This window comes from Perca flavescens, chromosome 10 (genome assembly GCF_004354835.1).
Source record: "Perca flavescens isolate YP-PL-M2 chromosome 10, PFLA_1.0, whole genome shotgun sequence".
In the NCBI taxonomy this organism is placed as follows: Eukaryota; Metazoa; Chordata; class Actinopteri; order Perciformes; family Percidae; genus Perca; species Perca flavescens.
Genome location: NC_041340.1, coordinates 21,582,491 through 21,610,427, shown reverse-complemented (window position 1 = coordinate 21,610,427; position 27,937 = coordinate 21,582,491). Strand labels below are relative to the sequence as shown.

The window sequence follows — 27,937 nt, the reverse complement described above, 5'->3', positions numbered from 1 at the left end:
ATGAAGTAAATGACGAAGCAACTTCAGTCTTTATTTCGTATAGCTGTGGCTGCAAAACATTAAGTCATTTACTTTTACAACTGATGTCATTTGTACCAATATTGCCTACTTAAATGAAATACATTAACTCCTATAAGAGACAGCAGAGCAGAAAACGAGCTACTAACACTATACCAGGGTATAAAAAAGAAAATTGTCTGTCAGTGCCATGTGATAAAAATCAAATACAAAAGTGCAAAGAGAACAGACTCATTTCCGACGTCTAACCCTATCATCTCACTTCACAAAATAAACTGTTGCGCTTCAGTTACAAAAAGAAAGAGTTTAAATTATATTTACTGCAACCTTTGATTTGAGGCCATGCCAAGTGAAAGATGCAGCTTAAATACTGTATATGGAAACACTCTGGTCATCATTAACACTCTAACACAAATATTACTTACATTTAGTTGTTATTCTCAGCATTAGTTCATTCATGTTTCCTGACAAACCAGCAGGTATTGTGACGGTATTGTTCGTAGTAGCAATCATTTCTAGCAATAAAAACATCATGCACAGAGAGAAAAATGTTGAAAGGATGGTGGTCTTTAGCTAGGTGTGATAGTTTCCATTTCATTGTGATTTTGGCACACATTGTTTTGGTCCATGGGGTTATGAATGCTTCTTTTGTGTGTACCCTCTTGCCATGCTCGCCAGTGATCTTTACAGGAAATAGTCTGGCGTGCGCCGCGTCACATGCGGCTCCCCTCTGCGAGGTGCAGGGTCGAACTGTAGGCTGAAGCAAACAAAGGGCAAGACTCATCATCAACTCACATTTTCATCCATAATCCATTTTTAAGAAGGTGCCAAAATATGAAAAATCAACACGTTCATATCAATTAAAAAAGGAATGTACTTACAAGGAGTATTTCAATGTGTCATCAAGTTCCATGATTGCTGCCTGGTTTCCACAACGATAACAATAGTTTGGTGCACTGAAGATGGTCACTACATTGCGGTCGTGGCACCAATTGTATCCCTAGATCAAGAGATTACATGCATGTTACCTATTTTAAATTCACAGCATGTGTGTCAAAGCTGCATCGGCAGTTAAAAACAGAATTACTTTCAGCAGATACAAAGTTAAAGTACCTCCATCACCAGCTGGTGGGCTCTTGAAACCAAAGTTAGGCCGTTTGCGTGGTTGAAGGTCTCGGAAATGTCCTGCCCGAAGGTGTAACCAGCACCACGGGGGGAGATGCCCCAGCCACCACGGTCATCTGGGTCCGACCATAACAAGTCACACATTGGACCCTGAAACAAGGAGGCAACATCAGTGTTGTTTAGTCTATGGTACATGCTAACACAAAATCTATCCATGTAGAAGTTTAAGGATGCTGTTAGACTTGCAGACTTGCTTTTCTATGGTTGACAACTTGATTTATCGACTAATCATTTCAACTTTAAAATGTTAAATAAAATCTGATAATTGTGCACGTATAACAGATTATGATATAATAATTGTAAAATTGCACGAGCATCCTTGGCAGCTACATGCACAATCATACTCCTTGATATAAATGTAAGATCCATATGTTATGACAGTAAATATCAAAATAATGCACAAGCTAGAAAAGTCTTCAAGAGAAGTTTGTCTCATGTCAAATGTTTAGAGTTGACATGGACTAAATTTACCTCATGAGGAACCTCCTGCAAGCGATCCAGCGCTCTGATGTGTTCCAGTGTGTCTATTGAAGGAGACAATCCTCCATGGAGGCAGAAAATCTTACAAGAGAAAGAGAAAATAAATTAAGAGTGATGAATGACCTGTATTCTGTGCTTTATGTCACATGATACATCTGAATACACAACCTTACCTGATTATCTACCAGTGCAGTAAGGGGCAGATAGTCAAACAGATCTGTGAAGTACTTCCAAACATTTGCATTTCCATATTTCCTTAAGCACTCGTCGTAGAAGCCATACACTTGTGTGATCTGTCTGCTCTCGTGGTTCCCTCTGAGAATTGTGATTCGTTCACGGAACCTTACCTACAAAGAAACATTTAAAAAACGAGAATAATCAACCATAAACATTATATTTGCCCCAACTCTTAAAATGCATATCCCAGTTGTAGTTGACTTGCTTATATATATCACAGCATCAGTGGCATTTTGTCTTCTTCTTTTTTTACCTTAAGAGAAACCAGGAGACTAACTGTCTCCACAGAATAGTAGCCTCTGTCCACATAGTCTCCCATGAAGAGATAGTTAGTGTCTGGAGACTTCCCCCCGATCTTAAACAGCTCCATTAGGTCATGGAACTGACCATGGACATCTCCGCAGACTGTCACCGGACATCTCACCTCCTGCACATTGGACTCCTTTGTCAGGATCTCCTTGGCCTTAAATGGAGGACCAAGAAAATATAGGATGATGCTGATTAACAGGTAACAGTGTAAGTTGTAGTAAGTGTAGAAGTGCACAATGGGCATGTGTTTTACACAATCCTTAATTCCCTGAGACACCGAATATTCATCATTTTTCAGATTGTGAAGGATACAGCAGATCATTATAGTTTGCTGTGGTAGGTAGTGTCAGTGCACTCCAGTGAGGAAGAGGTAACAGGAGTGGGCGTAGCTAGGGAAAACATTTGAAGGCATCCTCCTCCATCTTCTTGGCTAGTTGCTTTCCTTAGCAATGTAACGGTCCTGCATGCAGCTGCAGCCAAATGGTGTGCTCCAAAGCAAGGCCACATGCATTATAGCTGACGTTAGTCCAAGCAATAGCCTACTTCTTATGATTCAGGAGATGTTAACAGCGAACGGTCCGCTAGCATTGTAGAAAGCTAATGACATGTATTAATAGCTCTCCTGCCTTCCTGCGCAAACCTTACCTTTTCACATAGGACTTTGACCTGATTCTCGCTCAGCTGTTTGCACTCATTCAGTTGTTCAATCCATCCGTCCAACTCCTTGGTGAATGACTTGTCGTCCATGCCTGTTTTGCCGTCAGCTATCGAGCTGACTAGCTTTAAAATTTCTCAGGAAAACCGTTAGCTGTTTCGATACGTTTTGATGGCCCAGGCTATGCTGTATCCTAGCAAGCTCTCTAGTCATTCGCAGCAGCTCGTATGTGCGTGTGTGTGTGTGTGTGTGTGTGTGTGCTCCGCGAACACAAATGCGTCAACCGCCCTGCGTCCCTGCAGTTTGGGGTGGACAAAAGTGTTTAGTTCACATGATACAAATAAATATGATGATGTTCTTCTCCTTGTTTAACGACCAAGGTCATACCGTAGCCTTTTTTTTTTATCGCAAAGATTAGCTCAGAGAAATTGGAGACCCAACCCTGCCAACTCCGGTCCAGAGCGAGGCTGAGCAATAAATCATACATACGTCATCGCATCCCTGGTGGGCCATTCGAGACGGATACAAATTGTTTTTCTTTATTAGTCCTTGCGGGTTGAAATAGGTTATATAGGTTTATTATTTATTGTATCTTACTTTATCTTGCTGGTTTTGAGTTTTCTGGATATCTGTTATCTAAAACGTGAATTTGCTGTTCTGCCCTCAACAACGTGCTGGTTGGAGAAAGATAGAGAAAGATTGAAGGACAGGTAACGTCTGTATGGGAAATGAGGAGTGGAGCATCAAAGTATAGGCCTACTGTTGAGACAGGTTAAAACGTTTTATTTCAATAAAACTGAGTTAATATCCATAATATAACTTCTTTATAAAGTTATTTTTGTCATAGTGTTGGTTGTTTAAAGTCATGACGTCACACACTCAGTAGGTGGCGGCATGCACCTTAAACGTTGGTTTGTAGCCCGCCAATAACACTAAAGAAGAAGAAGCTCTGCCCTCTGCTGGACGAAAACGGAACATCCATGGACAAGGGACCAACCACAGGTTGAACAGTAAAATAAAAAACATCATATTTCACTAGCTATTAGCTAGCTTAGTTTGTGAGTACATCACAACAGTTAACTATCTCATATAATAAAGAACACAAGTGTAACGTTTTATTTATATTTGTACCAGACGGTTAGGGGCACTTTTCTGTTCTCATGGAAAACCGTAAGATATTTAAGCTCTGAGCCTCTAACGGCTGTTTTAAAGCTAACTAGCTCACTAGCTGTGAAATCAGAACTGTTGGTCAGCTAGCTAGCTAACTACTAGGCTACGTAGCTATTTTAGAAATGTATTCTTTGTTTTTATATGCACTCTAGCGGTGTATCTTACACTCTTTCATACTTTGCACTACAACTGCTGTACAACAATTTCCTACGGGATAAAAAAACAAAAAGGCTACAACATTTTTTTTCACATACAGCAATCATCTCCTCACTATCCGCGAGCTGCCTGTCCCCTGCCTGAACACACTGTACAAAAAAAACGCGGTCTCTGTAGACAGCCCAGGCTCCACAAACGGCAACAAAAACAAGCAGCGCCCCTGCAAAGTTAGTCTCAGGAAGGAATTGTTTAGGTGGAACGTTTGCACTCTGCCAAAGGAAACTGCACACACAATGTTAAATTAAGTTAACTGTTCACACAATACAGTAACGTGAGCTATATAAATTAGCAGGATACATGGTTAAACATAGACATATTCTTTGTAAATCTTTACAATCATTCCAAGAACGAACCAAGCAGGTCCCTTGTTGCACAATCCTAATTTTCTTCAAAACTTGCCATTTTCAGCGTGTAACCATGCTCCAAGAAAGCGGAAGGTGAGGGGCATCTGGCGGAACTTCCGGCAGCACCGGAACTATCCCGTAAATGAACACTTGTCGATCCAGACTAACACTGGTCTGACTAGGAAAACCTGCGGGACTGCCAGCGATTTCGGCCCACATTACATTACGACTCTCTTTATGGGGCTGTAGCGGGCTCTAATGAAGATATTGATATCATATCCTATCATTTTAGCTTGTCGGGAAGTGAGCTAAATAAATCTCCAAAGTTAGGCTAATAGTGTTTCCCTTGACCTCTGACCTCAAGATCTCTGAATGAAAATGGGTATTCTGGGTAACCACAAGTCTCCCCTTTACAGACACTTTATGATAATCCAATGCAGTTTTTGGCAAAACCATCCCGTTTTTCTCATGCCCGTATAAATGTGTTATTTTTGCCTATTCTAAAATGGTGTATTTCAGATTTCTGCATACTGGGGTCCCTAACACAGTCTTAGAGTTGCAAAAATTGGTCTGACTGTACTGTAAAGCTGACAATCTTGTGGATGGAGCCCAATTGTATTCATGTGTGAAGTTGTAAGTCCACATAGTAACCGTTTCATTGTAGTGAATCAATTTTTTTTAAATTTGACCTACTGTTTAAAATGACCTGTTGACCATAGACTGTGTATATAAAGAACTGGGATGCACCGAATCCAGGATTCGGCCGAATATTGGGCTTTTTGACGGGGTTCGGTTTCTGCCGAACCTTAGAATTTTTTTCCACGGAACCCTACGCTTGTACTACGCGCGCTACGCTGGTCGACGTAATAACGCCGCCATTGATTACGGGAAGGTGTTTAGGTGGACTGTTCAATGCAGTAGGCTTCGTGAGCAGAAAGTGTTGTTTGGCAGTACTTTCAGTCAAAAGAAGGCGATTCAAGTCGAGCTGCATGTTCAATTTGCAATGCTGATTTGTCTCGTGGTGGCAAGGACCCTAAACAATATACAACATCACCGCTGTTAAAACATTTGCGTATGAAACATCCGAAAGAATACGAGTTGTGCATGAAGGAATTTACTGACAGCAGCCAAAATGCAGCAACTTCATTAATGTGTTTACTGTGTTAATGGACTGAGGATGGGAGTAGGATTCGGTATTTGGCCGAACCCCAGACATCTGGATTTGGTGCGTCCCTAATAAAGAGGTTGTGACCTCTAGGATAATTACAGCCTCATGAAACGTAACAACCACAAACTAGAGACCTAGTGCATTCAGAGGATGTATGGCTTTCCGGTTTCTTGATAATAAGGAGGGGTTCTGAGCAGTGATGGAGAAAAATGCAATTCTTGCAAGGTATTGTGGAGGGATTTAGGACATTGAACAATCTTCGAGTGGTCAAAAATGTGTGTGTGTGTGTGTGTGTGTGTGTGTGTGTGTGTGTGTGTGTGTGTGTGTGAATGTTTAGTTTTTGCTATGGCCTAATGGTACCACGCAAATAATATTTCTTTATTATTACTATCCATCAGGTAGGAAATACCTAATGAACTACTAGTTGTATAAATGTGCTTTATATAAAAGGTCTTCTGTCAGAATCAATCACCAGTATATGACACTAAAACTGCTTTAAAATAAAACATACATTTTATGAATTTGATAGCACTTTTCCACTTGACAGAATGCGTATAGCAAGATATTTTAAACCATTTAGAAACTTGTAGTTGTCCATTGATAGCCTTTTCCCAAACGGTCAGAATGTGCCACACCGGAAAGACTACATTACCCAGAGTTGGGCACCTTCCTCTCAAATGCACATGCGCATTAGATTGTTCTACTCTGGACAGCTGTAGGAGAAAATGGCAGCACTCATGCTAGGGCAGCAGGTAAGACATTCAATGATTTTGGTGATTTATTTTATTTTATGGCAGTTTTGGCCGAATTATTTATAGCTTAAAAGCATGTCTTATTGTATTGTAATCCATCTGGAGACCAGGAGGAAACGCTAAATGTCCAAAAAATCCGCACGAAGCATTGTACTTGAATGACTGCTAACGTGTTAGCCTACCAGCTAGTTGTCTTTCACGTAAATGGTACCAAGCGTGCCAAAAGTTAATCAGCTCAAGTTTTGGTTTCTCTGTTTTGACATGCATTCATTTAATTTAATTTTTATAGGTCCGCCAGTTCAGCACGTCTGTGGTCAGACCTGCATCAAAACTGGTTAAGGTAAATAACGTCAGTCTGCACGACCGAACCGCTCTGTCTAGTAGGAATAGTGTTCGCAATTTAGTTAATCTGTGTGTATGTGTGTGTAAATGTCCTTTTAGCCTCCCATCCAGGTTTATGGAGTGGAGGGCCGCTATGCCACTGCTCTGTTCTCAGCGGCCAGTAAGCAGAACAATCTGGACCAAGTGGAGCAGGAGCTCAAAAAAGTGTCTGTAAGTCAAAAATTAAGAACCTGAATTGCCGTTTAATAATGTAAAATTCCACCGATGATGAAATTAGTGTTTGCCTCAACATTTTATCGCAAGGTGATGAGGATTAGTTGGTAATTCATTTACACTGTAAAAAAATAAATAATTCAAATGTGCTGTATATCAGAGGAATGATGCATTGGCATAATTATCTTATTGTCAATTTGTTCTAATCCATGCCATTTCAACTCAACCTACTTTGCTTCTAGTACATACATTCATTTGCCCTTTGCTGTGTGCCATCTTGTTTTTTAGCTTCTGATCAAGGACCCCAATCTTTCTGGTATTGTGATGAATCCTCATGTAAGGCGCAGTGTCAAGCAGAAGACTTTCAATGATGCTCTTACGAAGGCCAAGGTTTCACCCATCACTGTCAACCTCATCAGTATGTGATCACTGATTCCTGCTATGCGTTTTAGCATGATCTTAACATAGCTAAGTAGACCATAGGTAGGTTCTGTAAATTGTATAGTGTGAGTGTAGTGTTCATTGTAAACTATTCGGTTATGTTAGTAGGGCTGTGTTCAATTGAAGAAATTCTTAGTCAACACTCATTCAATTGTATCGACTAATCGATTAGTTGATTTAATCGACATATGTATAAATCTGAGTTTCTCTGCAAAGAGTCATGCAAAAGGATGCATATATTGAATAAGTAATGCCTCCTTTGCATATTTAAACAACATTTCAGAAAACGTGTAATACAACAAAATTGCCTTAATGAAAGTAATCAAAGTAGGTTTCACAGTCATATCTGTTAAGTAAAATGTCAACCCTTAATTCTTGTGTTTACCAGAGATGTCCTCATACGTTTCTTGGAAATAAGTCATTCAGCATGAAAAAAGCATAAAACATGACTAATCGACTAAAGAAATCTAAATTGACTAAGACCAAAATGACCGATTAGTTGACTAATCGACTAAGAGGGAGCAGCCCTAGTTAGTAGAGGTTACAGGAGTAATAATAAAAAGGAGTCCTCCAGCACACAATAGATAGGATACAAATGCTTAATTGTTGCATGGTTAATACCCTCTTGTGCTTAGAAAAACAATATGTATTTAGAATTTAACAGTCATTTTAAGACTGTAGATAGTTTAGCTTGTAGGCACAAAAAAAATGGCTTTTCAGTAGGCCACTTGTAAGCTCCACAACGCATTTCCCAGAGCAGTAGTACTCTACAAACCCTATGGTTCAGTCCTCAAAGGAGTTCTATAATGATATTGACTAAACTGAATAAACTTTGGAGCATATGTTTCCAAATTTGACATTTAAGTGAATAATTTATATTGCAGGACCAGTTGGATGAAATCCTAAACAATTATTTTTTGAAATGATGTAATAAGAGTGCTGTAAACTGTTTTCTCAACTTGAAGCTGTCAGGTAATAATGCAGAGAAACAGAAAACTCTTGAATGTCGCTCGATAACGTCTGCTGCTTTTATTTTTTTTAAGATGTTTTGTCTGACAACGGTCGACTTCCTCGAACTGGTGATGTTATCACTGCCTTTGGCAAGATGATGAGTGCACACCGCGGAGAGGTCATCTGCACCGTCACCACTGCTCAGGTGTGAAATGGGTGGACATAAGTTTTGTGTGTGGTACTGCACATCCTTGTTGAATATTGTAAAGTTTATAACTGGTCACCTCTAGTACAACAGTCCCTGTAATGTATCAGTCACTTAAAAGTAATTTAATTGCATTGTTTTTTTTTGTTTTTTTAACTGTAAATGTGTTATACAATCAACCAATTAATATTATCCATTTCAGCCTTTGGATGAAGCTAATCTTGCTGACCTGAAAGTAGCGCTCAAGGGCTTCCTTCAGAAGGGTGAAACTATCAAGCTAGAAACAAAGGTACAGTGTCAATGCATGATCCCAGAAACCTACAAATGACCATTTTGCAGTTGGTGTGACTTTATCTTATTAATAAAGATGATTTATAAACCAGTCTGATAATAATCATATTCAGAGCCATCTGTAATTTCAACTGTTGTCTCCTCTTCCAGTCTGATTCTTCAATCCTGGGGGGTATGATCGTCAGTATCGGGGACAAGTATGTGGACATGTCCACCAAAACAAAGATTCAGAAGCTGACCAAGCTCATCAGGGAAACTTAAGTCCCGTGGACTTAATAAGGATCGCAGATGAACATCGAGGGAAATGCTGATAAATGTATATTGCTATCTGTTCTGGCACTGCAGTTGCTCCATAAACCCAGTGTCTATACTTAAGTTCATATGGATGTTAATAAAACGTACAACAAATGGAGGGTGGCCTTTGTCGTCATTGTGGCACTTGCATGCTCATATTTCCTATCAGTGACCAGTGATTATAATTTTGACACATAGTTTCGTTAATGGAAATTCTAGACAATGTTGCAATTATATAGTTGCTGATATAGTGTCACTTTATAACATTTTGGTTATATCGTAACTAGAGTCCATGTAAATTACGTACGCATCTAAAATAAGTCTTTGTTTAATTTGCCGGAACCACATTGGGTGACATTAATCTGTTTCCTGGAAGCGTTTGTGCGCATGCGTGGTCAGTGCATCCTGTTTTTTTAAAAAAGATTCCAGGCGAAAATGGCTGCCTCTCTCATCTAAACCTCTGCTGAAAGGATTAAATGAGCACGAAATAGGCAGCCGAAATCGCAGTCCCTCTTCAAGACGATACTCATGGACGCCAAGGCGTAGTTTGTGCAGCGTCCTCACAAAGATGTTGTGGCTGCCAGGGGAGGAAAAGGTATGCGATCCGAAATTAACCCTTTCCATCTAACAACCACCAACAAAAAAGGTACGAACTATTCATTTTACGTTCTTATAATAATTTTGCATTTTTGTGAGAAAACTTATTTTTGTGCATGCATCTTTTTTGTGCAAACTATAACTAGTTTACCTAGAATTGTCTTGACATCACTCTTTTTGTGTGTGTGCGTGTTGCAACGCTAAAAGGCCTGTTGGCTTCACCAAAAAGTGAGCTACTGAAAGTGTTTCTTTGGGTTTGCTTTGGTACGCGTGTGCAGCTTTTCTACCTAATTTGTATGTATCTCTCCAACAGAAAATGATGCATCAAGTGACCAGCAGCAACAGTGACTTTTGTATGAGTGAACTGGCAGAAGACTGTCATCCAGCCAGCCACTTTGATTTATGTAGCACACAATCCAACAAATTCTACCCCTCTCCGACAACCCCTGGCCTGCAGCTGTCCCTTGCCAGCCTAGCCCCTTTGCCACAGGGCATGCACAAGGCCATGGTTTGTCAAATGCAAGACACCCAGAATGACTTCCAGCCTCAGACAGTGAGAATCAGGGGCAGTGAGGCTGTAGGGCCCGATGGCTCTAAGAAGAAGAAGAGCACAGCGAAGTCGGGCCGGAGAGGGAGGCCATCAGGGACCACAAAGTCAGCTGGTTACCGTACAAGTACTGGGCGTCCACTTGGGACAACTAGAGCAGCTGGATTCAAAACCAGCCCAGGGAGGCCACTTGGTACCACCAAAGCAGCAGGATATAAGGTCAGCCCCGGGAGGCCCCCCGGCAGCATCAAGAGTCTAGCTCGGCTCAAGAAGCTGGAGTTTGGTTGTGACAGTGCCAAGAAAATTGACTTTAGCAACTGTAGTGTTCCCAAGAAACTAGACTTCACTGGCTGTGATGTTCCACCTTTTCCATACACCATGATGGAGAAAAGACCCCTCTGTGAGCCCAGTGCCAAGGTGGATGAAAGCAGCCAATAGTTTTGCAGCTTTCTCTCCAGTGCTTGAAAAACATTTCAGTGCATGAGCAAGAAGATGCTTAGGAAAACATTTCTCCCAAATGTCAGGGGGGGGAGAACTTTTTGCCATTTAGAAATGGCTCTGATTGTTTGTACAGTGTTTGACATTGTCTTTATCCTCTCATAATAAATGACTGAATTAGTAGTATGTTATTCCAATTTGGCAGACATGCATGCATGAATTTATCACACCAATCAGTACAAGCAAAAAATGTATTAGAGAGTGAACCTTTTTTTTCCCTCAAGCATTTCATTCCTGATGTGTGACTTTTCTTTTTCTGCTTTAACATTTCTATGGCCGGGTTCTTGTGACATTTTCTACATTTATAAAAATTCCCTTTTAGTACAAACAGCAAATCAAATTTGTCCTACGCATAATTATGTGGATGTATAGTTGTCCTTTCTGTGTTGTCCAGTTCAATATGTTTTATTTTGTGATATCCTGCATCATACCTAAAACGGGGAACACTGCGATACATTTTTTATTAGCTTGAACTGATAAAACTCAATACATAATATTCTTTTCAACACGGTATTTGTTATTTCTGCACTTTGTGAATATAGTTTTGATTATGTATCTAACAGCCTGTTTTTGTCCCCAAATTCACTTGATAAACAGATTGACATGTATGTTACGCTGTTTATTATGGAGAAAAAAAAAACATAATGAAACCGAAAAATGCTTTGTGTTATATGTAATAAATGCTAATGTGTTGTATGTGTAACCAAAATAAAACAAAGAAATTGTCTTTTCCACGCAACCATTTCCTGTCAAAATCGAAAGCATGCAATTCTCCCTGTAGACACAAGAGGGCACGTGTCCACAGACAATAGTAGTCACCTTGTAATAATACCTTTATTTACCCTCTGTTAAATGAAATTACGGCCTACTGACATAACATTGCCCTTCTCTTTGATGTGTTATTGCAGTGTGATAGCAAAGCTGGTTTAAAAAAAACTAATAAAGGGCCGTGTTTTAATGTAAACGCTAGACAGCTGATCTGTTGGGGTGGGTGAATTGGTTATCTATATCGAATCTATCTAATGTTTCTACTGGATCATTCACCCAAAAGGTTAGGCAAACGAACCACGTAAAGATCTGAAGCAACAGCCCTCGTAGTTTAATTAAAAACCTGCATAAAGAGGTAAGTTCCTCTGCTGTCAAGCGGCATGTCTCTGAATGTCTTTGTTTGATCTTCAAGGACTGGCCCACTGCAGCGAGCCTATTGTGCTCTGTAAGTTTGCGTGTTTATGAATATGTATCAATTTGATCTACAATATGCGCACCAAATTAGTGTTATGTGAGGCGAGCTGGAAGACGATTACTGAGATTTTAATCGGAGCAAAACCCGGTTTTTACTGACTCCTTTATCTTGGTTTCCTGAGCGCCTAGCGGCCTGTTTCCTCATGTCAGAGGACTCTGGAAAGGCAACATGGCGCACGGAGTTTGGTTTGACCGGGGAGGCCGTGTGGCTGTTGGCGCATTGCAATCATTTTGTATTCTCGATCTTCCATCGCCACACACACACACACACACACGTACACAGGCCTGCAGTAGGCTAGAGTTAAGCTCAGAAACAATGGGACAGACGCGCAGAAATGAGGCAATGTTTTTTGAAAACGGGTCATTCATTCATCTGTGGTTACTATGTCATAGCCGTTTAATATATACCGCTGACTATTAAAACTTCACCTGGGTGTGCATGCGCGCGCACGTGCATGTTTGTGTGCGTGCGTGCTTGTGTGCGCGTGTGGAGGGTGAGTGTCACGGCCCTATGCAGACGGGGGGTTGGGTAGCAGTGCCGATTGGTTGCTGCTCACCAACACAGTCAGTCTGGGCTTGTTTTAACATAACCGGGGGCACTTCGACAGCAGGCAAAAAAATCATGTAGTAAATAAGCTGCTGTGGCTGCTAGGGGACCGGTTATGGCACAGTGAATTTCGCCGCTGTATGATGTTGCAGCGTAATGGAGATTTACTTGTTATTTTGTATTTAAGGTGACAGTTTTTAGGGGGCCGCCGCTGATGAGGCGATGAAGTGAAGAGAATGAGAGCTGTGCCTTGGCCTACTGCTAGTGCTGCTGCAGCTGGGATTGTGCAGATCCGCTTTCACAAACCGAGAAAAATATTCGCTTTGTGCCACATTATCAAACATCCGCTGTTGGTTTCTCTGTGGCCGATTTCCAAATGGTGAGTTTTTTGCGTTTTTCCACGTGTTGAGAGTGTTGTGAACTTAATGCCGATCAACCCTTTTTTTGTGAGTTAATAGTAGCTTCCTATGTCGGTGTGTGGCTGTAGCTTGTTTGTGTGAGCCACTCACTGTGTTTCTGTGATGGCTCAGTGTCACCACCTCTACTACAGCCTCAGCGCTCCTTCATTGACTGTACTAGTCAGCGATCGCCATGACCCACAGACATCAGACAAAGCGGTACTATTTTCTCATAGTTTGTGAATGAAATGTTTCAAAGGAACAGATCAGCGGCTGTGTTCTGTGTTTTTTTCTTGTTCAGTCCGACCGGCCTCTAGTATGGAGGCCATGCGATGTCGGCTTATTAGTGTGTGTGTGTGTGTGCACGAACAGTTCATGGCTGGAAGGTTCCTTCTGTTTGTGTTTACTCGATATTCGATTGTCGCTCTATTTCCGCAACGTTTTTATGTGCCTGTCAGTCAGCATGCTTTATTTTATTTACAGTAGGCCTAGCCTACAAGTCTCATTAACTCTCACAGATTATAGTTTGTGAGAAACTTAAATGGCACATTTTTCCTCGTCTAACCTGCTTCTTTTTTTTATTTGACAGGATATAACCATGACAACATGAATCAATCGTACAGACCGGCTGTAAGGGGAGGCTCAGTGTTTGGCTCAGGCCAGCCAGAGCGGAGGCCCCGCAATGGTCTTGTGGGCACTTCCTATGGAAACCAATGTGGCATTGTGAGACGTGGGTCAGACCAACCGTCAGCCGGGCAGCAGCCATCCTCTAGCCTCAAACAGCCAGCTGTACTGGGGTACAGTCAGCCAGACCGATCTCACTGCTACAGCCCGCTGAAGAGGCAGCAGGACCAGAGCACTGTGGTCAACAGGCCTGACCTAGAGAGGGACCTCCATCCTAGGAACCACTTGCACTGTGCAAGCCCAATCAGTGATGATGGTGAGTTTGAGGCACCGTCAGTCCAGCTGCCTCCTTCTCCAAGCAATGAGGATATGGATCCCTTTGAGACTCTGCAGGACGTGAACAGAAATGGCTTCTCCCCTCACAGTCCTGACAGCATGGAGCGCTGTTCTCCCATCCCCAATGGCTACCTGCATTTTGAGTCCAACCTGTTTGACAGCAGTGACATCAAGGAGGAGGATGAGGATGGGGAAGACAGTAGTAGTGAGGACATGGCGCCTTTTCACCACTCGCCAAAGTTGAGTCAGGACCGAACTGTGACTGACAATAAGACTTCAAGCAGCTCAGGAGTGGATAAAAGAACATACAAACCTACTGTTTTTAACCTAATGTCCAAAACTATATCTGAACTCAACCCTACACTAAGCCCCAGCGCACTGCCAGAAATCACTATGAGAGATGGGTGGAGCTTGGGTGAGGAATCAGACAGTGATGGTGAACTTACCTCTCCTGTTGACCCTGGACTTAGTTCACCAGCTGGTACCAACTCAAATGTGAGTCTGCAACACCTGGGATACTTACTTTATCTTTACCTCTGTACAACCAAGGCTACATGATGTTGTGAAAGATTATCTTGGTTATGTATTTCCACTGAGAAAGGCAGTACTAATGCCCATGCGCTGTAGTGATAACTAAGTAATAATTTGATTGAACCTGGACCACTTGCCTGCTACTAGCTGTAGACCTGTAACAAAGCCATGCTAAGTATAATTTTATCAATCTTTTAGAAATGTAGTGGACCATGTGTAAAATATGAACACAAAACAACAGAACAGTTGACAATCAGTGCTAACACAATAGACAATACAGGTTCCTAACAGTGTAAATATTATATTGGGATGCAAAGGTAAATAATGCAAAATATGATCTCATCTTTTAATCTGCTATTACTCAAAAATGTCTGAATGAATTTTGATTTGATACTCATGATATGATATACAATACCACCGTTTTGTGTATGAGATATTAAAGTATTTTTATTGTCCTGGTTAGTCCAACAGCCCAAAGAAAAGGCCTCTTCCTGCAGTAAAATACGTGGAAGGGGACTTGGTGTGGGCTAAATTCAACAGACGGCCCTGGTGGCCCTGCCACATCACCTGTGACCCAGACCAGGCGATCTACACTAAGATGAAAGGTGAGGTTTCAATTATAAAGACTAGTGAAGGAGAGAAGGTTTGATTCGAATATGGATTTTTATAGTCAATTTATTTCCCACAACTCAACCTTTACCTGACAGGTTTACACCAACCAAACAAATTATACTGTGTGTGTGTGTGCAAAGTATTTAATAAATTGACCGTTATTTTTTATTTTGCTTCAGTTCCCAGTCCCCGTCCTTGTCGGATGTATTTCCTGGAGACGATTGGGGAGATTGTAGAAGGTGCCTGGGTCCCCGGGAATGCCATACTTTCTTTTGAAGGAGGCCATCAGTTTGAAGACCTGCCTGTGCTAAGACGGAGAGGGAAGCAGAAGGAGAAAAACTATAAATATACGGTAAGTTCATGAAATTACTTGAGAAATATCACATAATGTTATTGTGAACACTATTTTGAATGTTATTTTTGTTCTTGGCAGATACCCAAAAGTTTACTCACTGCGTGGAAAGTCAGTGTGGCAGAAGCTGAGGTTCTGCTCCCAGAGCGACAAAGGAATACTGAAAGCGTGCTTTCGATATCTGTCAACGGAGAGGAGCGTGTGCCTAGCCCACTCCCTACTGAAAAGCCACAGGAGGCCCCCTCTGTCTCTGTGGATCCTGGTCGATCCCCATTACCCAATATGGCCCCTAACGGAAATAAGCACAATCTCATAAAAAACTCTGCTGCAATTCAATCCAATAAGAGCAAAACTTGTAAGAAGAAAAAGAAATGTTTGTCAGACATATTTGGCCATATAGTTGGTGGATCAAAGGAATTATCTACCATCACAAACACGGCGGATCAGTTTCATACAACAACTCGTGCACTAAAAGATGAGCCAAAGGACTCGCCTTATGCAGACCTGGATTCAGTTCCAATACTGCATCGCCCCAAACGCACAGCCGTGCCTGCAATACAGGATATAGACAGATTGTTCAGAAAAGAACCAGGTTCAACAAAAGCTAAAACAAAGTTTACTGAAATAGTGAACCCTTCTACAGATCCCTGTGAATCCTCTAGCATTTTAACAAATAAATTGACATCTAAAGATACAAATTCTGAACAGGGTTTGGGCAGCTGTAGTGAATTGTCGTACAGTTCAACTGAAAAGCACTCTATGAATCTTCCTGCCAGCAGCCGTCTGATGACGAGGGCTCTGAAAGCAGAGGAAGAGACAGATCTCAAAGATGCCCTGGCCACAAGCCAAATCTCAACAAATGCCCTCACTGATGAGTGTCTTGACAATACACCTACTGATGCACCCATCAAAACTGAAAGGTCTCTACACTTGGAATCGCCAATCACCATCAGCAATGCGTCATCCTCCACAAATCACAGCTCTGTAAAAAGACGTGCAAGGAAGCCTGATAAGAAACAAATTCGTAATGGCTCATTGATAAAGTCTAATTGCGTCGATTCAAGTGCACCCACTGCCCAACCAGTTAAGATCAAGACCGAAAACCCAGATCTATCGTCTTCTACTTCCCCGTCCTCATCTCTGTCTCCAGTGGATCCTTTCCAGGATGTCAAGGAACTAATGTTTAAATCTCTTGTGAAGGAGGACAGCAGTGACTCTGAATTAATAAATTTCCGGCCTGATTCCAATTATAAATTCAGCACCTTCCTGATGCTCCTGAAGGACATGCACGATACAAGAGAACAAGAAGGTAAACCCCTGGCTCTCCCGCCATCGCCAGTCCTCATCAAGGAGGAACCCCTGGTCATGCCTACTTCTGCAGAAGGAGATCTGATGAAGGGTTCTTGTGATGGTTTAACCAAAGGGATCAAAACAGAGAATGGGAGGTCAGGGAAATCCACAACACCCAAAAACGCAGCGGTGAAAGCCAAGAATAGGACTAAAGCTATCATGTCAGCTGGCACCTACCATTGTGAAGACTTTCCTGTTCGCTCTCAGATCAGGAGCTCAGACAAGCAGCGTAGAAAACAAAGGATACCTGCCAAACTGAAACTCAGCATTCCTGGCCTTTCTTCGGACCTCGCTGGTTTGGCTTACGGCAGGGAGTTTGTTAGCGGCCACGCTGACTTAGCTGATCCTAGGTGCTGTCCTCCCGCTGCTGCTGATCCCTCGGCCAGCTACCTCGATAAGAACTCAGGATCCGCAGTGGCTCCAAAGAAGCGCTGGCAGATGGTTGATGGGGCTGCCCAGAATAAGGGTGAAGTTATGAATGAGGTGTCTGCTGAAATGAATGGGTCTTACACCATGAGAGCATCACCAGATCTTGATCTGGGAGTTGAGAAGCAGGCAGAGAATGACTTGCACTTCTCAGAGGCAAGCAGTACAGCCGGTGAGATACAAACTGATGATGGTAAAAGGAGTAGGAAAGTGTTATACCTGTATATTTGTTGTTTTGAGGCACTTTTTCTTGAAGTCTTTGCCTTGATCTACTTTGGCTTGGATTGGACCTCATTTGAATGTCACTTTGGACGAAAATGTCTGCCAAATGATTAAATGTGTAAATGTATTTTATGTGCGTTTACACAGGACATTCAGAGAACAAACGTCTCCGGAAACCCACTAAAAGGCTCCTGGAGTCAACTGAGGATTATGAACAAATATTTGTCCCAAAAAAGAAATCAAAGAAACACACCGCAGAATCTTCCAAAATGGTAAGATGTTCCTCTTTCTTTTAGTTTCCAGCAGCTGATAATTAGAACTGGTAATTATAAAGTATCATTCATTAATTTGGTTCTTGAATATTCTGTGTATTCAAGAAACTAAATTAAATATCAAATTACAGTATTTTTCTCTGTAAACATTAAACTAATCTCCTCGTACTTTAACTAAAGCACCATTAAGCTGCCTACACATGCTCTGTGGTAAAACTGCTGGCTGTGCCATTTTCTTTCCAATGGGGAGAGCGGTGGAGACAACTAGGAGGAAGCTCTACCCTTGGCCTGGCGCACCGCTCAAAATTGCCACTGGGCGCTGCACTCAAAGTTAAAATTATTTCAACTTTAACTTCGTCGCCGCTGACCTTTTTTAAAGCGAAACCAATGAGATAAGGAGGTAGCCAGAAGCAGTGAGGACGTATACCTGACTCTGCCTCTGAAGTGCCTGCGCTATGCTCTGCGCCCTACCTCGTGGGTGGACAGCTTTAGAATCGCACATTTCTTATTACGTGTGTACAAATAGGTGACTCCTTCCATCATTTATGGTCGTCTTGCTAGGTTATCAAGATGCCATTGCAGAACCAAATAACAACTTGGTAGACTTCTCATCTCTTAAAAAAACACGATTGGAACTTGATGCTTCGTTTGCATGTGTGTACCCAGCAGACATCAGGGATGACAGCACACTATGATCTCAGCACCACACCGGAAAGAAATACCTCAGCCTCGTCTTCTGTTGAGCCCACCGAGGCTTCGGCAGAGCAGGAACAGAGTCCACCTCAGTATGAACTTTCTCCCGTAGCATTCTCAGTATCTCCAGCCACAACACGACCCTCCCTTGATGCAGAGACAGCAGAAGAAACTGATCCACCTCCTGAATCTGGTAAATAGGTTTATAGGATTATTATGTTTAATCCAGCATCAACTGTCTTGCTGTGTAATGTAAACTGGATGACTGGTGTTGCTGGATAGAAGGTTTAAAAAAATGTTATTCTGAAATAATTGTCTGTCCCAGGGATGCATACTTTTACATTTGAATATATAATGCATGAATTAGTTATTTTTACTTTAGACACAGGGTTGTTGGTCCAAGAAAGAAAGAGGCCAAGGAAGCTGTTGCATAAGGTGCTGGAATGTACCATAGAAGAAGTGTCTGTTGCTCATACAAAGATGAAGGTATGTTGGCATTTAGATGGCAGTGGTGTTTCAACTACTCCAGTTACTGTTTTGGACTAGGAAATATTAAATTTATTTCACAATCTGTTTGTTTTCTAGGAGCCAAAGCGACACAGTGGAGTTACCTCAGAGGTGAAAGTGTTAGCCAAGAAAACTCAGGTACTACAAAAGCCCAAACTCAAAGCCACCACTATCCTCATATACCGCCAATGATGTTAAAAAATATATTTAACCATCCCATACACAATGAAATCTCACATTGGATAGGTTGAATCTGTGAAAAAAGAGAAGCCTGTACCGAGCACATCCTCTGCCCCTGCTGCTGCCCCCCAGCACTCAGAAAGCAAAGATCTCCCCGTGGTCCTCACTCCAAACAGGCCTCCCAGCCTTCCAGGATCTAAGACCCCCAAGCAGGAGGCCGAGGTGGAGGCCTGCAGCACTGAAGAGAAACAAAATGTACACACTGGAACTCCCAAACCTGAGGTGTGCATGTTGTATTGTTCGGCTAATAAGACATTGGTCATCCATCGAAGAGGAAAATAATCTATAGCCTTGTATCCGTTGAGTATCCATTGAGTGTAACAGTTTCTCCTTTTCATCTATGTAGGTGCTGTCTGTTAGTTTGAATGACAGCCTCTCTTCTCAAGTGGATGTAAAAGGGAAAACATCCTTAAAGGAGAATGTCTGTCAGGTGAGATAATCTACCAGAAAGTATATATTTTTTTGCTTTGTATGGCTTGGCTCCTGACACATCATTTCTTTGTAATGCTTAGATCATCAACATGTTTCTCATTGTGTATTTGTGTGCGTTTGTGCAGGTGTGTGAGAGGACAGGAGAGCTGCTGGTGTGTGACGGCCACTGTTATGGAGCCTTTCACCTGCAGTGTATTGGCCTATCAGTGGCTCCCAAGGGGAAATTCCTCTGTCGTGAATGCAACGCTGGTGTGTACACCTTGTGTCTGAATCTGTCACTGTTCATAAAATGAGTGTCCTTACACACTTCAAAAAACGTACTTGTTGCTGTTGCTTTCAGGTGTCCACACATGCTTTGTGTGTAAGAAGTCTGATAATGGGGTAAAGCGCTGCATCATACCATTGTGTGGGAAGTTCTACCACACCAACTGTATATTGGCGTACTCAGCGACCCAGCCACATAACAAAGGCTTCCGCTGCCCTTTGCACGTGTGTCTGTCCTGCCACATCACCAACCCTCTCAACATCTGTAGCTCTAAAGGTAAGCTCCACTTTTGCCCGTGGATTTAAACCACAAATGATATGATACCTATGACATGTTAGAAATGGTCCACAAATATTCGAAGCCATGTTGATTTTACAGCGTCCTACATATCCTGATTTTTAAAATGTTTGTTTGACCTGCTTATCAACAATGTTTATACACTAAGTTGCTAATAGGACGCTCCTGAGCACCCTCAGCACCATCCTGTAGGGTTGACTGTCCTGTAAAATGGTTCCATGTTGTTGGTTTAATTTTTTTTTACCAAACTCTGAACCTGCTTTCACTACTTCACTACTTTTTGGTGATCATGTGCCAGTTAGCTTCATCTCATTGTTATCTGACATTCCTGGAGCCCATCAATGCCTTTTGCTGCTTGAGGTTTTAAGAATTTCATTCTCGGTTATCAATCAGCACACAATGTTTTAGATTAGATTAGATTCAACTTTATTGTCATTGTGCAGAGTACAAGTACAAAGACAATGAAATGCAGTTTGTGTCCAACCAGAAGTGCAAAAATAGCATAAAAGTGCAATGTGATATTCAAGTATAGACAGGACAAGAAATATAGTGTAGTGTACAGTTGGATAATAACAGAAGGTGGTTTAGAGTAATATAAATTAAATATAAATGTGTGCAGCGTATTAGCAGTTACCTTATAAGAGCAGAATAAATATGGCTATGTAATATGAACAATGTATGAACAAGATGTACAGATATGTGCAATGTAGCAGCAATAACATTATAATAGTACAAATAATATAGATATATGCAGCAGTGTATTATATCAACAATGTTGAGTAATTGTCTCTTCTAAACTTATTATTACAGGGCTTTTTAGCTTTGTGATTTATATGAGCGACTCACTGTCTGTAGCAGTGAGCTGTAAATGGAGAGCTATACCTAATTATAGTGGCTATAAGTGATAACTCTTTGGCATCTTTACTCATGTGTCATAAGAAACCGTGGCAGTAGTCTGAGATGCTTTGCTCATACAACATCCTTGAAACAGCACCTGATGCTGCAATGCAAACAGTGTGTGTCAGCTAGGATTTTGGCAATTTATCCTGGCTCTATAAAACACTTGCTGCACACAGGATTTTGGCTAGGCATCGGCCGCTCAATTCAGTGGACTGAGAGCACTCTGTGTTATCGGGTTAATGTTACTTAACTTTAATTAAATGTTGGGCATGGATTAAGCTGTCTTTGCTCCTGTGTTTTTATCGCAGGTAGGCTGGCTCGTTGTGTACGCTGTCCTGTGGCCTATCATGCTAACGACAACTGTATGGCAGCAGGCAGCTTGGTGCTGGCAAACAACAGTTTCCTCTGTCCAAACCACTTCACTCCCCGCAAGGGCTGCAAGAACCATGAACACATCAACGTTAGCTGGTGCTTTGTATGCTCTGAGGGTAAGTCTGGTCTGGTTTTGTGGTAATTTTAACCATCACCATGTCCAAGTGCTGCTTTTCCTTCTTGTATGCTGTCTAATCTGACAGATCTGTCTCTGAAACCCAGGGTCTGCCCATGCAACACTAAATAAATATGTCTTTGCATTACCACATGTTTGAGTAATCATTAATAACACATATGAATTGATTATGATTTAATGAAAATCAATGGTCACAGTCAAGTTATTTTGATTTAACTGCCTTATCTCCATGTGTGATAATAGATCAATCATCTGTGTTTATTTACTGGTTAGGCCTCACAAATTGCTTGATTTTCCCTGTTTGTGTCATATTGTTGTACGTGTAACACCTTTTGGGGTTTTAAAATGTTAATTGAACAAAATAAGCTTTGGGCTCTGACAATAGACCGATAAATACAAAAATATAAGCAATAAACTAATAATGAAAATAACATAATTGATTTGTTTTGCTGTGATTTTGTAGGGGGTAGTCTGCTGTGTTGTGAGGCCTGTCCTGCTGCTTTCCATCGAGAATGTTTGAATATAGAGATGCCTCAGGGCAGCTGGTTCTGCAATGACTGCAAAGCTGGAAAGAGGCCTCGTATTAAGGACATACTGTGGGTCAAATGGGGACGTTACAGGTAAGGTCACAACATTGCATTCGCCATACACACAGGGCCAGATGTACTAACGCTTTTGCGCCCACTTCAGACGTATTTGTTTCGCAACGTGTGCATAAAAGCATGGCGAGGTATGTACAAATAGGCCGCACTAAGGTAAAAGCACAGACTGCCTGTCACGGGAACTGAAAATGGCAAATTCTCCGCCTCTTAATAGCAGGTGTAAACCAGGATGCGGGTTTCCTCACATATGCCTCCTGGTGAAATGGCAGCAGTGATCCGATCAAGACAAAGACATAGGCCAAGGAGACGAGGTGAAAAGATTTTTGCCACAAGGATCACACTTTTTCCGTTGAGTGAACACAAAATCATTAAGCGTTACAGATTAAGCAGCTATGTAATATTACGGTTACTGGAGGAAATCAAAGATGACATTGAATCTCCGACTCAGTGTTCACATTCCATTCCAGCAGTCGTTAAACTCCTCACTACATTACAAATATTGGCATCAGGATCATTTCAAACAGTCATAGCATCAGCAGTGGGAATATCGCAGTCTGCACTCAGCCGTATCACAGCACCAGTACTTAACGCTTTGCTACAGCGCACTAGTCAATACATAGATTTCCCTACCACTAATGCTGAAATAACACGCATCAAGCAGGATTTCTTTGCCATCGGCCACTCAATTGCGCTTTTAAATGCGTGCATACGATATAGTGGGCGGAGAAAGGCGCTGATTACCCGATGAACTGCAGGTTTGGTAAGTACGACGTAAGCTGATGTATCACAGCGTGCGCTTTCTGCGGGTTTGCCATGGCGCTGATAACGCTACTTTCGCAAATGTACGTACATCTGGCCTACAGTGACTTTAAGCAACAGCTAAAAGTACCTGTGTTTGTATTACTTAAACCTGATCTGACTCTTTAGATGGTGGCCTGCAGAAGTCTGTCTGGCCAAAGATGTCCCGAATAACATCTTGAGAATGAAACATGAGGTGGGAGAGTTTCCAGTGCAATTCTTTGGCTCCAAAGATTTTGTGTGGACGTACCAAGCCAGAGTCTTCCCCTACATGGAGGGGGACACTCACAGCATAGAGAAAATGGGAAAGGGTACAGATGCTGTGTACAAAAATGGTATGTACTTGGTCCATTATTGTGTTTCATATTAGATATATGTTCCTGCTTCTGATATTAAGAATAAAAGTGGCAATTCAGATATTTAGGTTGTGTTTTAATTGTTAGAGTAAAGATCATGTTTCGTCTTTATAGCCCTGACTGATGCAGCAGAGCGGTTCAGAGAGCTCCAGGCAGAAAAGGAGATGAAGCAACTTCAGGAGGAAAGAAAAAGTGACAAGAAACCTCCTCCATACAAGCCCATTAAGGTACTGTGTGTCGCCACATACTCATTTGTACTTTTCTGCCCTGACAAAAGAGCATTTCACCAATCTGTATGGTTAAAAAAATCCCTCCACTGTGTCTGTCTCTTAGGTAAACCGGCCCATTGGGAAGGTGCAGATCATTACTGCCGACCTATCGGAGATCCCGCGTTGCAACTGTAAGGCGTCTGACGAGAACCCATGCGGCATCGACTCCGAGTGCATTAATCGCATGCTGATGTATGAGTGCCACCCTCAGGTGTGTGCAGCAGGGGAGAGATGTCAGAACCAGGCCTTCACAAAGCGCCAGTACACACCTGTGGAAATTGTCAGGACGCTGTCCTGCGGCTGGGGTTTAGTTGGTGTGTCGGACATCAAGAAGGTACGCTAGAAGAAATCAGATAATGACAAATGTGTGTGCCTATGATACTCACATTTTTCTCTCTCTCTGTTAATACTCTCGTTCTTTTTCTGTTGCTTCTCAGGGAGCCTTTGTGTGTGAATATGTGGGAGAGGTGATCGATGAAGAAGAATGCCGAGCCAGGATCAAACACGCCCAGGAGAACGACATCTGTAACTTCTACATGCTTACACTGGATAAGGTAATTCTGAGCCTGTTGTCCACAAACACAACACTCTGTGGGCCCTATTTTAACGATCTAAGCACACTGCGTGAAACGCTTGGCGCAGGTGCGTTTAGGGCGTGTCCAAAAATCCACTTTTGCTAGTTAGACGCCGGAAAAAAGGGTCCGTGCTCCGGGCGCATGGTTCAAAAGGGTTGTACTTAGTGTCTTCATTAATTCATAGGTGTGTTTTGGGCGTAACATGCAATAAACCAATCAGAGTGTCATCTCCCATTTCCTTTAAAAGTCAGGCGCGTTTGTACCTTGGCGCATTGCTATTATGACGGTGGATTTGCACCGTAATATTTTTGTTTGTAATCCTTTGCATGTTTGTGTGCTGCTGCGCGTCCCTGTGTGTGTAACAAGCATAGTGTGCGCGCGCTGTGCATGAGCCTAGGCGCATTTTACTAATTTGCTGTTAAAATAACAATGAAATGCTACGCTATTGACTTTAGACCAGGTTTTATGTTGGTCAATGGCGCGATCACTTCCCACCGCCTCAAGATAGCAATACTCCAAGAATGCACCTGAACACACCTCCCTGTAAGACCAGCACGCCCATGGGCGCAAAGGTGGGCGCAGGTGCTTTTGCTATTTAAATGACGTGGGCGCTGGACGGGAAATTGACAACTGCGTTGGTCTTAAACTAGCAAAGACACTTGCATTGGGCTTTGCGCTGCGCCGGGTGCAAGATAGGGCCCTCAATATGATACAGCTTAGCAACACAATTGATTCATAATGTAGAACAGATTTTAGTTTGTATTTTGTTATTCCAGGACCGGATCATTGATGCCGGGCCCAAAGGGAACCAGGCTCGCTTCATGAACCACTGTTGCCAGCCAAACTGTGAGACTCAGAAGTGGACTGTGAATGGGGACACCAGGGTGGGGCTATTTTCTCTACAAGACATCCCAAAAGGTTTGAGTGACAGCCTACTTCTCATTTTGGTGTTTTGTATAGTGTTGGAATAAGAATGCAGATTATTTCATTAATTTGCAGTCTACACATCTAAGTGCAGCATCGATCTAATACAACATGTACTTTAGGTATGGAGCTGAATTTCAACTACAACTTGGAGTGTCTTGGCAATGGGAAAACTGCCTGTAAATGTGGAGCACCCAACTGCAGTGGTTTCCTGGGTGTGCGGCCAAAGGTAAAAGCTTTAGAAAAGCACTTTCACTGTCCCTGCCTGAATTTACAACTTCCAAGAAGAGCTGCCGTGTAACCTCTCTTTTCCTTGTTCAGAACCAGCCGTCAGCTGAGAAACTGAAACTGAAGGAAGGTAAGAGGAAGGTCCCGATGAAGAAGAAGACCAAGCAAGAAGTGACCAAGGAGAGGGAAGACGAATGCTTCAGCTGTGGCGACGGGGGCCAGATAGTGTCTTGTAAGAAGCCGGGTTGCCCGAAGGTCTATCACGCGGACTGTCTCAACCTGGCCAAGAGGCCTGCAGGCAAGTAGAGGTGGAGGGCTGTTATTGTTTCAGTAAAGATGACTTGGTTCCTCTTTAGCACTATAATATGGGCTCAATTTAGTCTAAATTCTTGTGTAGCCAGCCTCTGATTAGAGTTGACTAGATTTGGTGGAATGTTAAATTTGGAAACAAATTGTATTTTAGTTTGTTTATAAAAAAAAAAAATATATATATATATATATATATATATATATATATATATATATAAATGAACTATTTAACGTAAGGTTATACTTGTGAAAATGTTGTATAAAATGCTGAATGTAGATGAAAGTTGACCAAATTGCAGCATTTTTAGCAAAGTACGTTTTGGGCTAAATGATGGCAGATAGCCCAGGTTTATCTTTGATAACAGGCTGATTCTGGAGACATCAGCCAGGTGAGGGGCTACCTTTTGAATTTTCATGGTCTCATCGCAATGTTTTAAGGAAATTTTGACTAGACCTCTGAGCTATTTTAGACAACGCTGTCATTATGCAAAACAAGTCTAAAAAAAAAATCTTACTATGGTCACCTTCAGTCAAAAAAAAAAAGGAAAGATATATTTTCTAAATGTAGTAATGACGGTGATCTTGTCTCCAGGGCGATGGGAGTGTCCATGGCACCAGTGTGACGTCTGTGGTAGAGAGGCAGCTTCGTTCTGTGAAATGTGCCCCAGCTCTTACTGTAAGGAGCATCGTGAAGGCATGCTCTTCATCTCCAAGCTGGACGGGAAGCTGTCCTGCAGTGAACACGACCCCTGTGGGCCTGACCCTCTGGAGCCGGGGGAGATTCGTGAATATGTGCCCAACATGACCTCCGTGAGGCCTGGGGCCATGGCTGATCCTGTCGCTCTCTCGCAAGGCCCAGATTCCAGAGGAGCCAGTTCTGCTGCCATCACTTCCCCTGCTGGCCAGGCTGCGTCAGCCAGGCAGGGGCCGCCTCCTCCTCCTCCTCCTCCTCCTCGTCTCTATATCAACACAAAGACTGCTACCTCCAGCTTCGTCCCCTCCAGCAGGTCATACCACACAGACAGGACTGAAGGGAGAGGGTTTTCCACACCTACCTCCTCCAAGGAGGAGAGAGAGGATGGTGAGGTGGAGGACGGGGAGGTGTGTGGGTTAGAGATGGAGGAGGTGGAAGACGACGACGATGAAGAAGCGGAGGAGGAAGAGGACGACGACATGGAGGAGATGGAGATAGTGGAAGATGAGGAGGATGAGCCGCTGTATGGAGGTGATCTTCTGGAGGAAGGCGATGATGACGAAGAGGAGGACGAAGGAGGGGATGGGGATGATGCTTGGGGTGATTATGTGGATGAAGATGCTGATGATGGAGAGGTGGAGGGGGAGGAGTGGGGGAGAGTGGAGGACGATGACAAGTGACTCAGTCCACCCATTGCTTCATAACTACTCAGCAAAAACTCTCAAGAGACATTCAAAGGACAACAAAGTTAGTGAAAGACGGAGAGAGTTTGGTGTTTTGGTACCCAGCTGAACACTGCGACACTGCCTTCACTTTGGTTGAGCGTTGCCTTCTCATCCCGAGGCTGCTGGACTGACAGTAGGGATGTGTACTGGTGCTAAGGCTCGAGGACTGACTCAGTCCGTCTCTTTATACTTTCTGTCAGTATGTTTATTTGTGTTTGGTGCTCTTATGTTCTTTTGTTTGTTCTCTCAACATTGTTTACATTATTTGGCCTTTTTTTAGTGTTTGGAATATAAGGAAAAAGGTGAGAAGTTTCACCTGACCAGTCATCATGAGGGCATCTTATGTTGTTGTTACTGTCTTAACCTCGTCTTTCAAAATAGTGTTCTCACTGATCCATCTTACCGTTGGGCACAACAATACCTGCTTGGTGCTTCTGAGGAATGCAAAAATAAACCCACTGGAGTCCTAAAGACTTTCGATGATTCTTCTCGCTACAAAACCAGCCTGTTCTTTCTTTGATTTACAGTTTCTATACACAGGTGGATCAGAGCTCAGGATCGAAGGCAAGGAGAAATAAAGTACTGTAATGACATTCTACAATCTCTAAATGCATCACAGATATAACTAACATTTGTTTTGCATCCATCACTTCTGTTCCATTCACTAAGTTAGAAAATAAAATCAAAGTACTTATTCACTTGGTATCCAGTTTTCGTTTTCTTATCGTTGCATCTGGCAAAAGAAAACGTGTTGCTATATCACAAGGCTCTATCTTAGTTATCTGCTGCA

General features: G+C 42.3%; 4 protein-coding genes across 13 annotated transcripts; 3 read left to right on the top strand and 1 right to left on the bottom strand.

Moving 5' to 3' along the window:
- Position 1: 1 nt before the first annotated feature.
- On the bottom strand, positions 2-4,704 carry LOC114562339 (serine/threonine-protein phosphatase 2A catalytic subunit alpha isoform). 3 transcript variants are annotated; one of them, XM_028588697.1, is made up of 7 exons: positions 4,670-4,704; positions 2,174-2,383; positions 1,857-2,030; positions 1,675-1,764; positions 1,132-1,293; positions 900-1,018; positions 2-775 (listed from the first exon to the last, which is right to left on the bottom strand). In XM_028588697.1, exons 1-7 carry the CDS (start codon positions 4,670-4,672, stop codon positions 703-705), a joined length of 831 nt encoding a protein of 276 aa, XP_028444498.1. In that variant the 5' UTR covers positions 4,673-4,704; the 3' UTR covers positions 2-702. The 3 variants fall into 3 exon arrangements, with proteins under 3 accessions (XP_028444498.1, XP_028444497.1, XP_028444495.1); XM_028588696.1 differs by having other exon boundaries at positions 4,605-4,677; XM_028588694.1 differs by lacking the exon at positions 4,670-4,704 and adding an exon at positions 2,875-3,322.
- nsd1a (nuclear receptor binding SET domain protein 1a) lies at positions 3,633-27,845 on the top strand. Of its 7 annotated transcripts, XM_028588687.1 has the most exons (24): positions 11,750-12,036; positions 12,890-13,081; positions 13,690-14,555; positions 15,055-15,196; positions 15,383-15,555; positions 15,637-17,503; positions 17,701-17,825; positions 18,492-18,711; positions 18,901-19,004; positions 19,104-19,163; positions 19,272-19,487; positions 19,612-19,695; positions 19,823-19,946; positions 20,038-20,238; positions 21,468-21,647; positions 22,131-22,287; positions 23,197-23,402; positions 23,538-23,650; positions 23,757-24,026; positions 24,130-24,246; positions 25,044-25,185; positions 25,314-25,420; positions 25,513-25,717; positions 26,321-27,845. In XM_028588687.1, the coding sequence occupies exons 3-24, from the start codon at positions 13,707-13,709 to the stop codon at positions 27,100-27,102; spliced, it is 6,444 nt and encodes a 2,147-aa protein (XP_028444488.1). In that variant the 5' UTR covers positions 11,750-12,036; positions 12,890-13,081; positions 13,690-13,706; the 3' UTR covers positions 27,103-27,845. The 7 variants fall into 7 exon arrangements, with proteins under 7 accessions (XP_028444486.1, XP_028444485.1, XP_028444488.1 ...); XM_028588685.1 differs by lacking the exons at positions 11,750-12,036; positions 12,890-13,081 and adding an exon at positions 3,633-3,886 and having other exon boundaries at positions 18,495-18,711; XM_028588684.1 differs by lacking the exons at positions 11,750-12,036; positions 12,890-13,081 and adding an exon at positions 3,633-3,886.
- On the top strand, positions 6,406-9,389 carry atp5po (ATP synthase peripheral stalk subunit OSCP). Its single transcript, XM_028588700.1, has 7 exons — positions 6,406-6,534; positions 6,824-6,874; positions 6,976-7,086; positions 7,378-7,507; positions 8,574-8,686; positions 8,889-8,975; positions 9,128-9,389. Exons 1-7 carry the CDS (start codon positions 6,508-6,510, stop codon positions 9,236-9,238), a joined length of 630 nt encoding a protein of 209 aa, XP_028444501.1. The 5' UTR covers positions 6,406-6,507; the 3' UTR covers positions 9,239-9,389.
- On the top strand, positions 9,533-11,652 carry si:ch1073-44g3.1 (UPF0461 protein C5orf24 homolog). 2 transcript variants are annotated; one of them, XM_028588698.1, is made up of 2 exons: positions 9,533-9,866; positions 10,182-11,652. In XM_028588698.1, exons 1-2 carry the CDS (start codon positions 9,840-9,842, stop codon positions 10,851-10,853), a joined length of 699 nt encoding a protein of 232 aa, XP_028444499.1. In that variant the 5' UTR covers positions 9,533-9,839; the 3' UTR covers positions 10,854-11,652. The 2 variants fall into 2 exon arrangements, with proteins under 2 accessions (XP_028444499.1, XP_028444500.1); XM_028588699.1 differs by having other exon boundaries at positions 9,541-9,917.
- Positions 27,846-27,937: the final 92 nt, after the last annotated feature.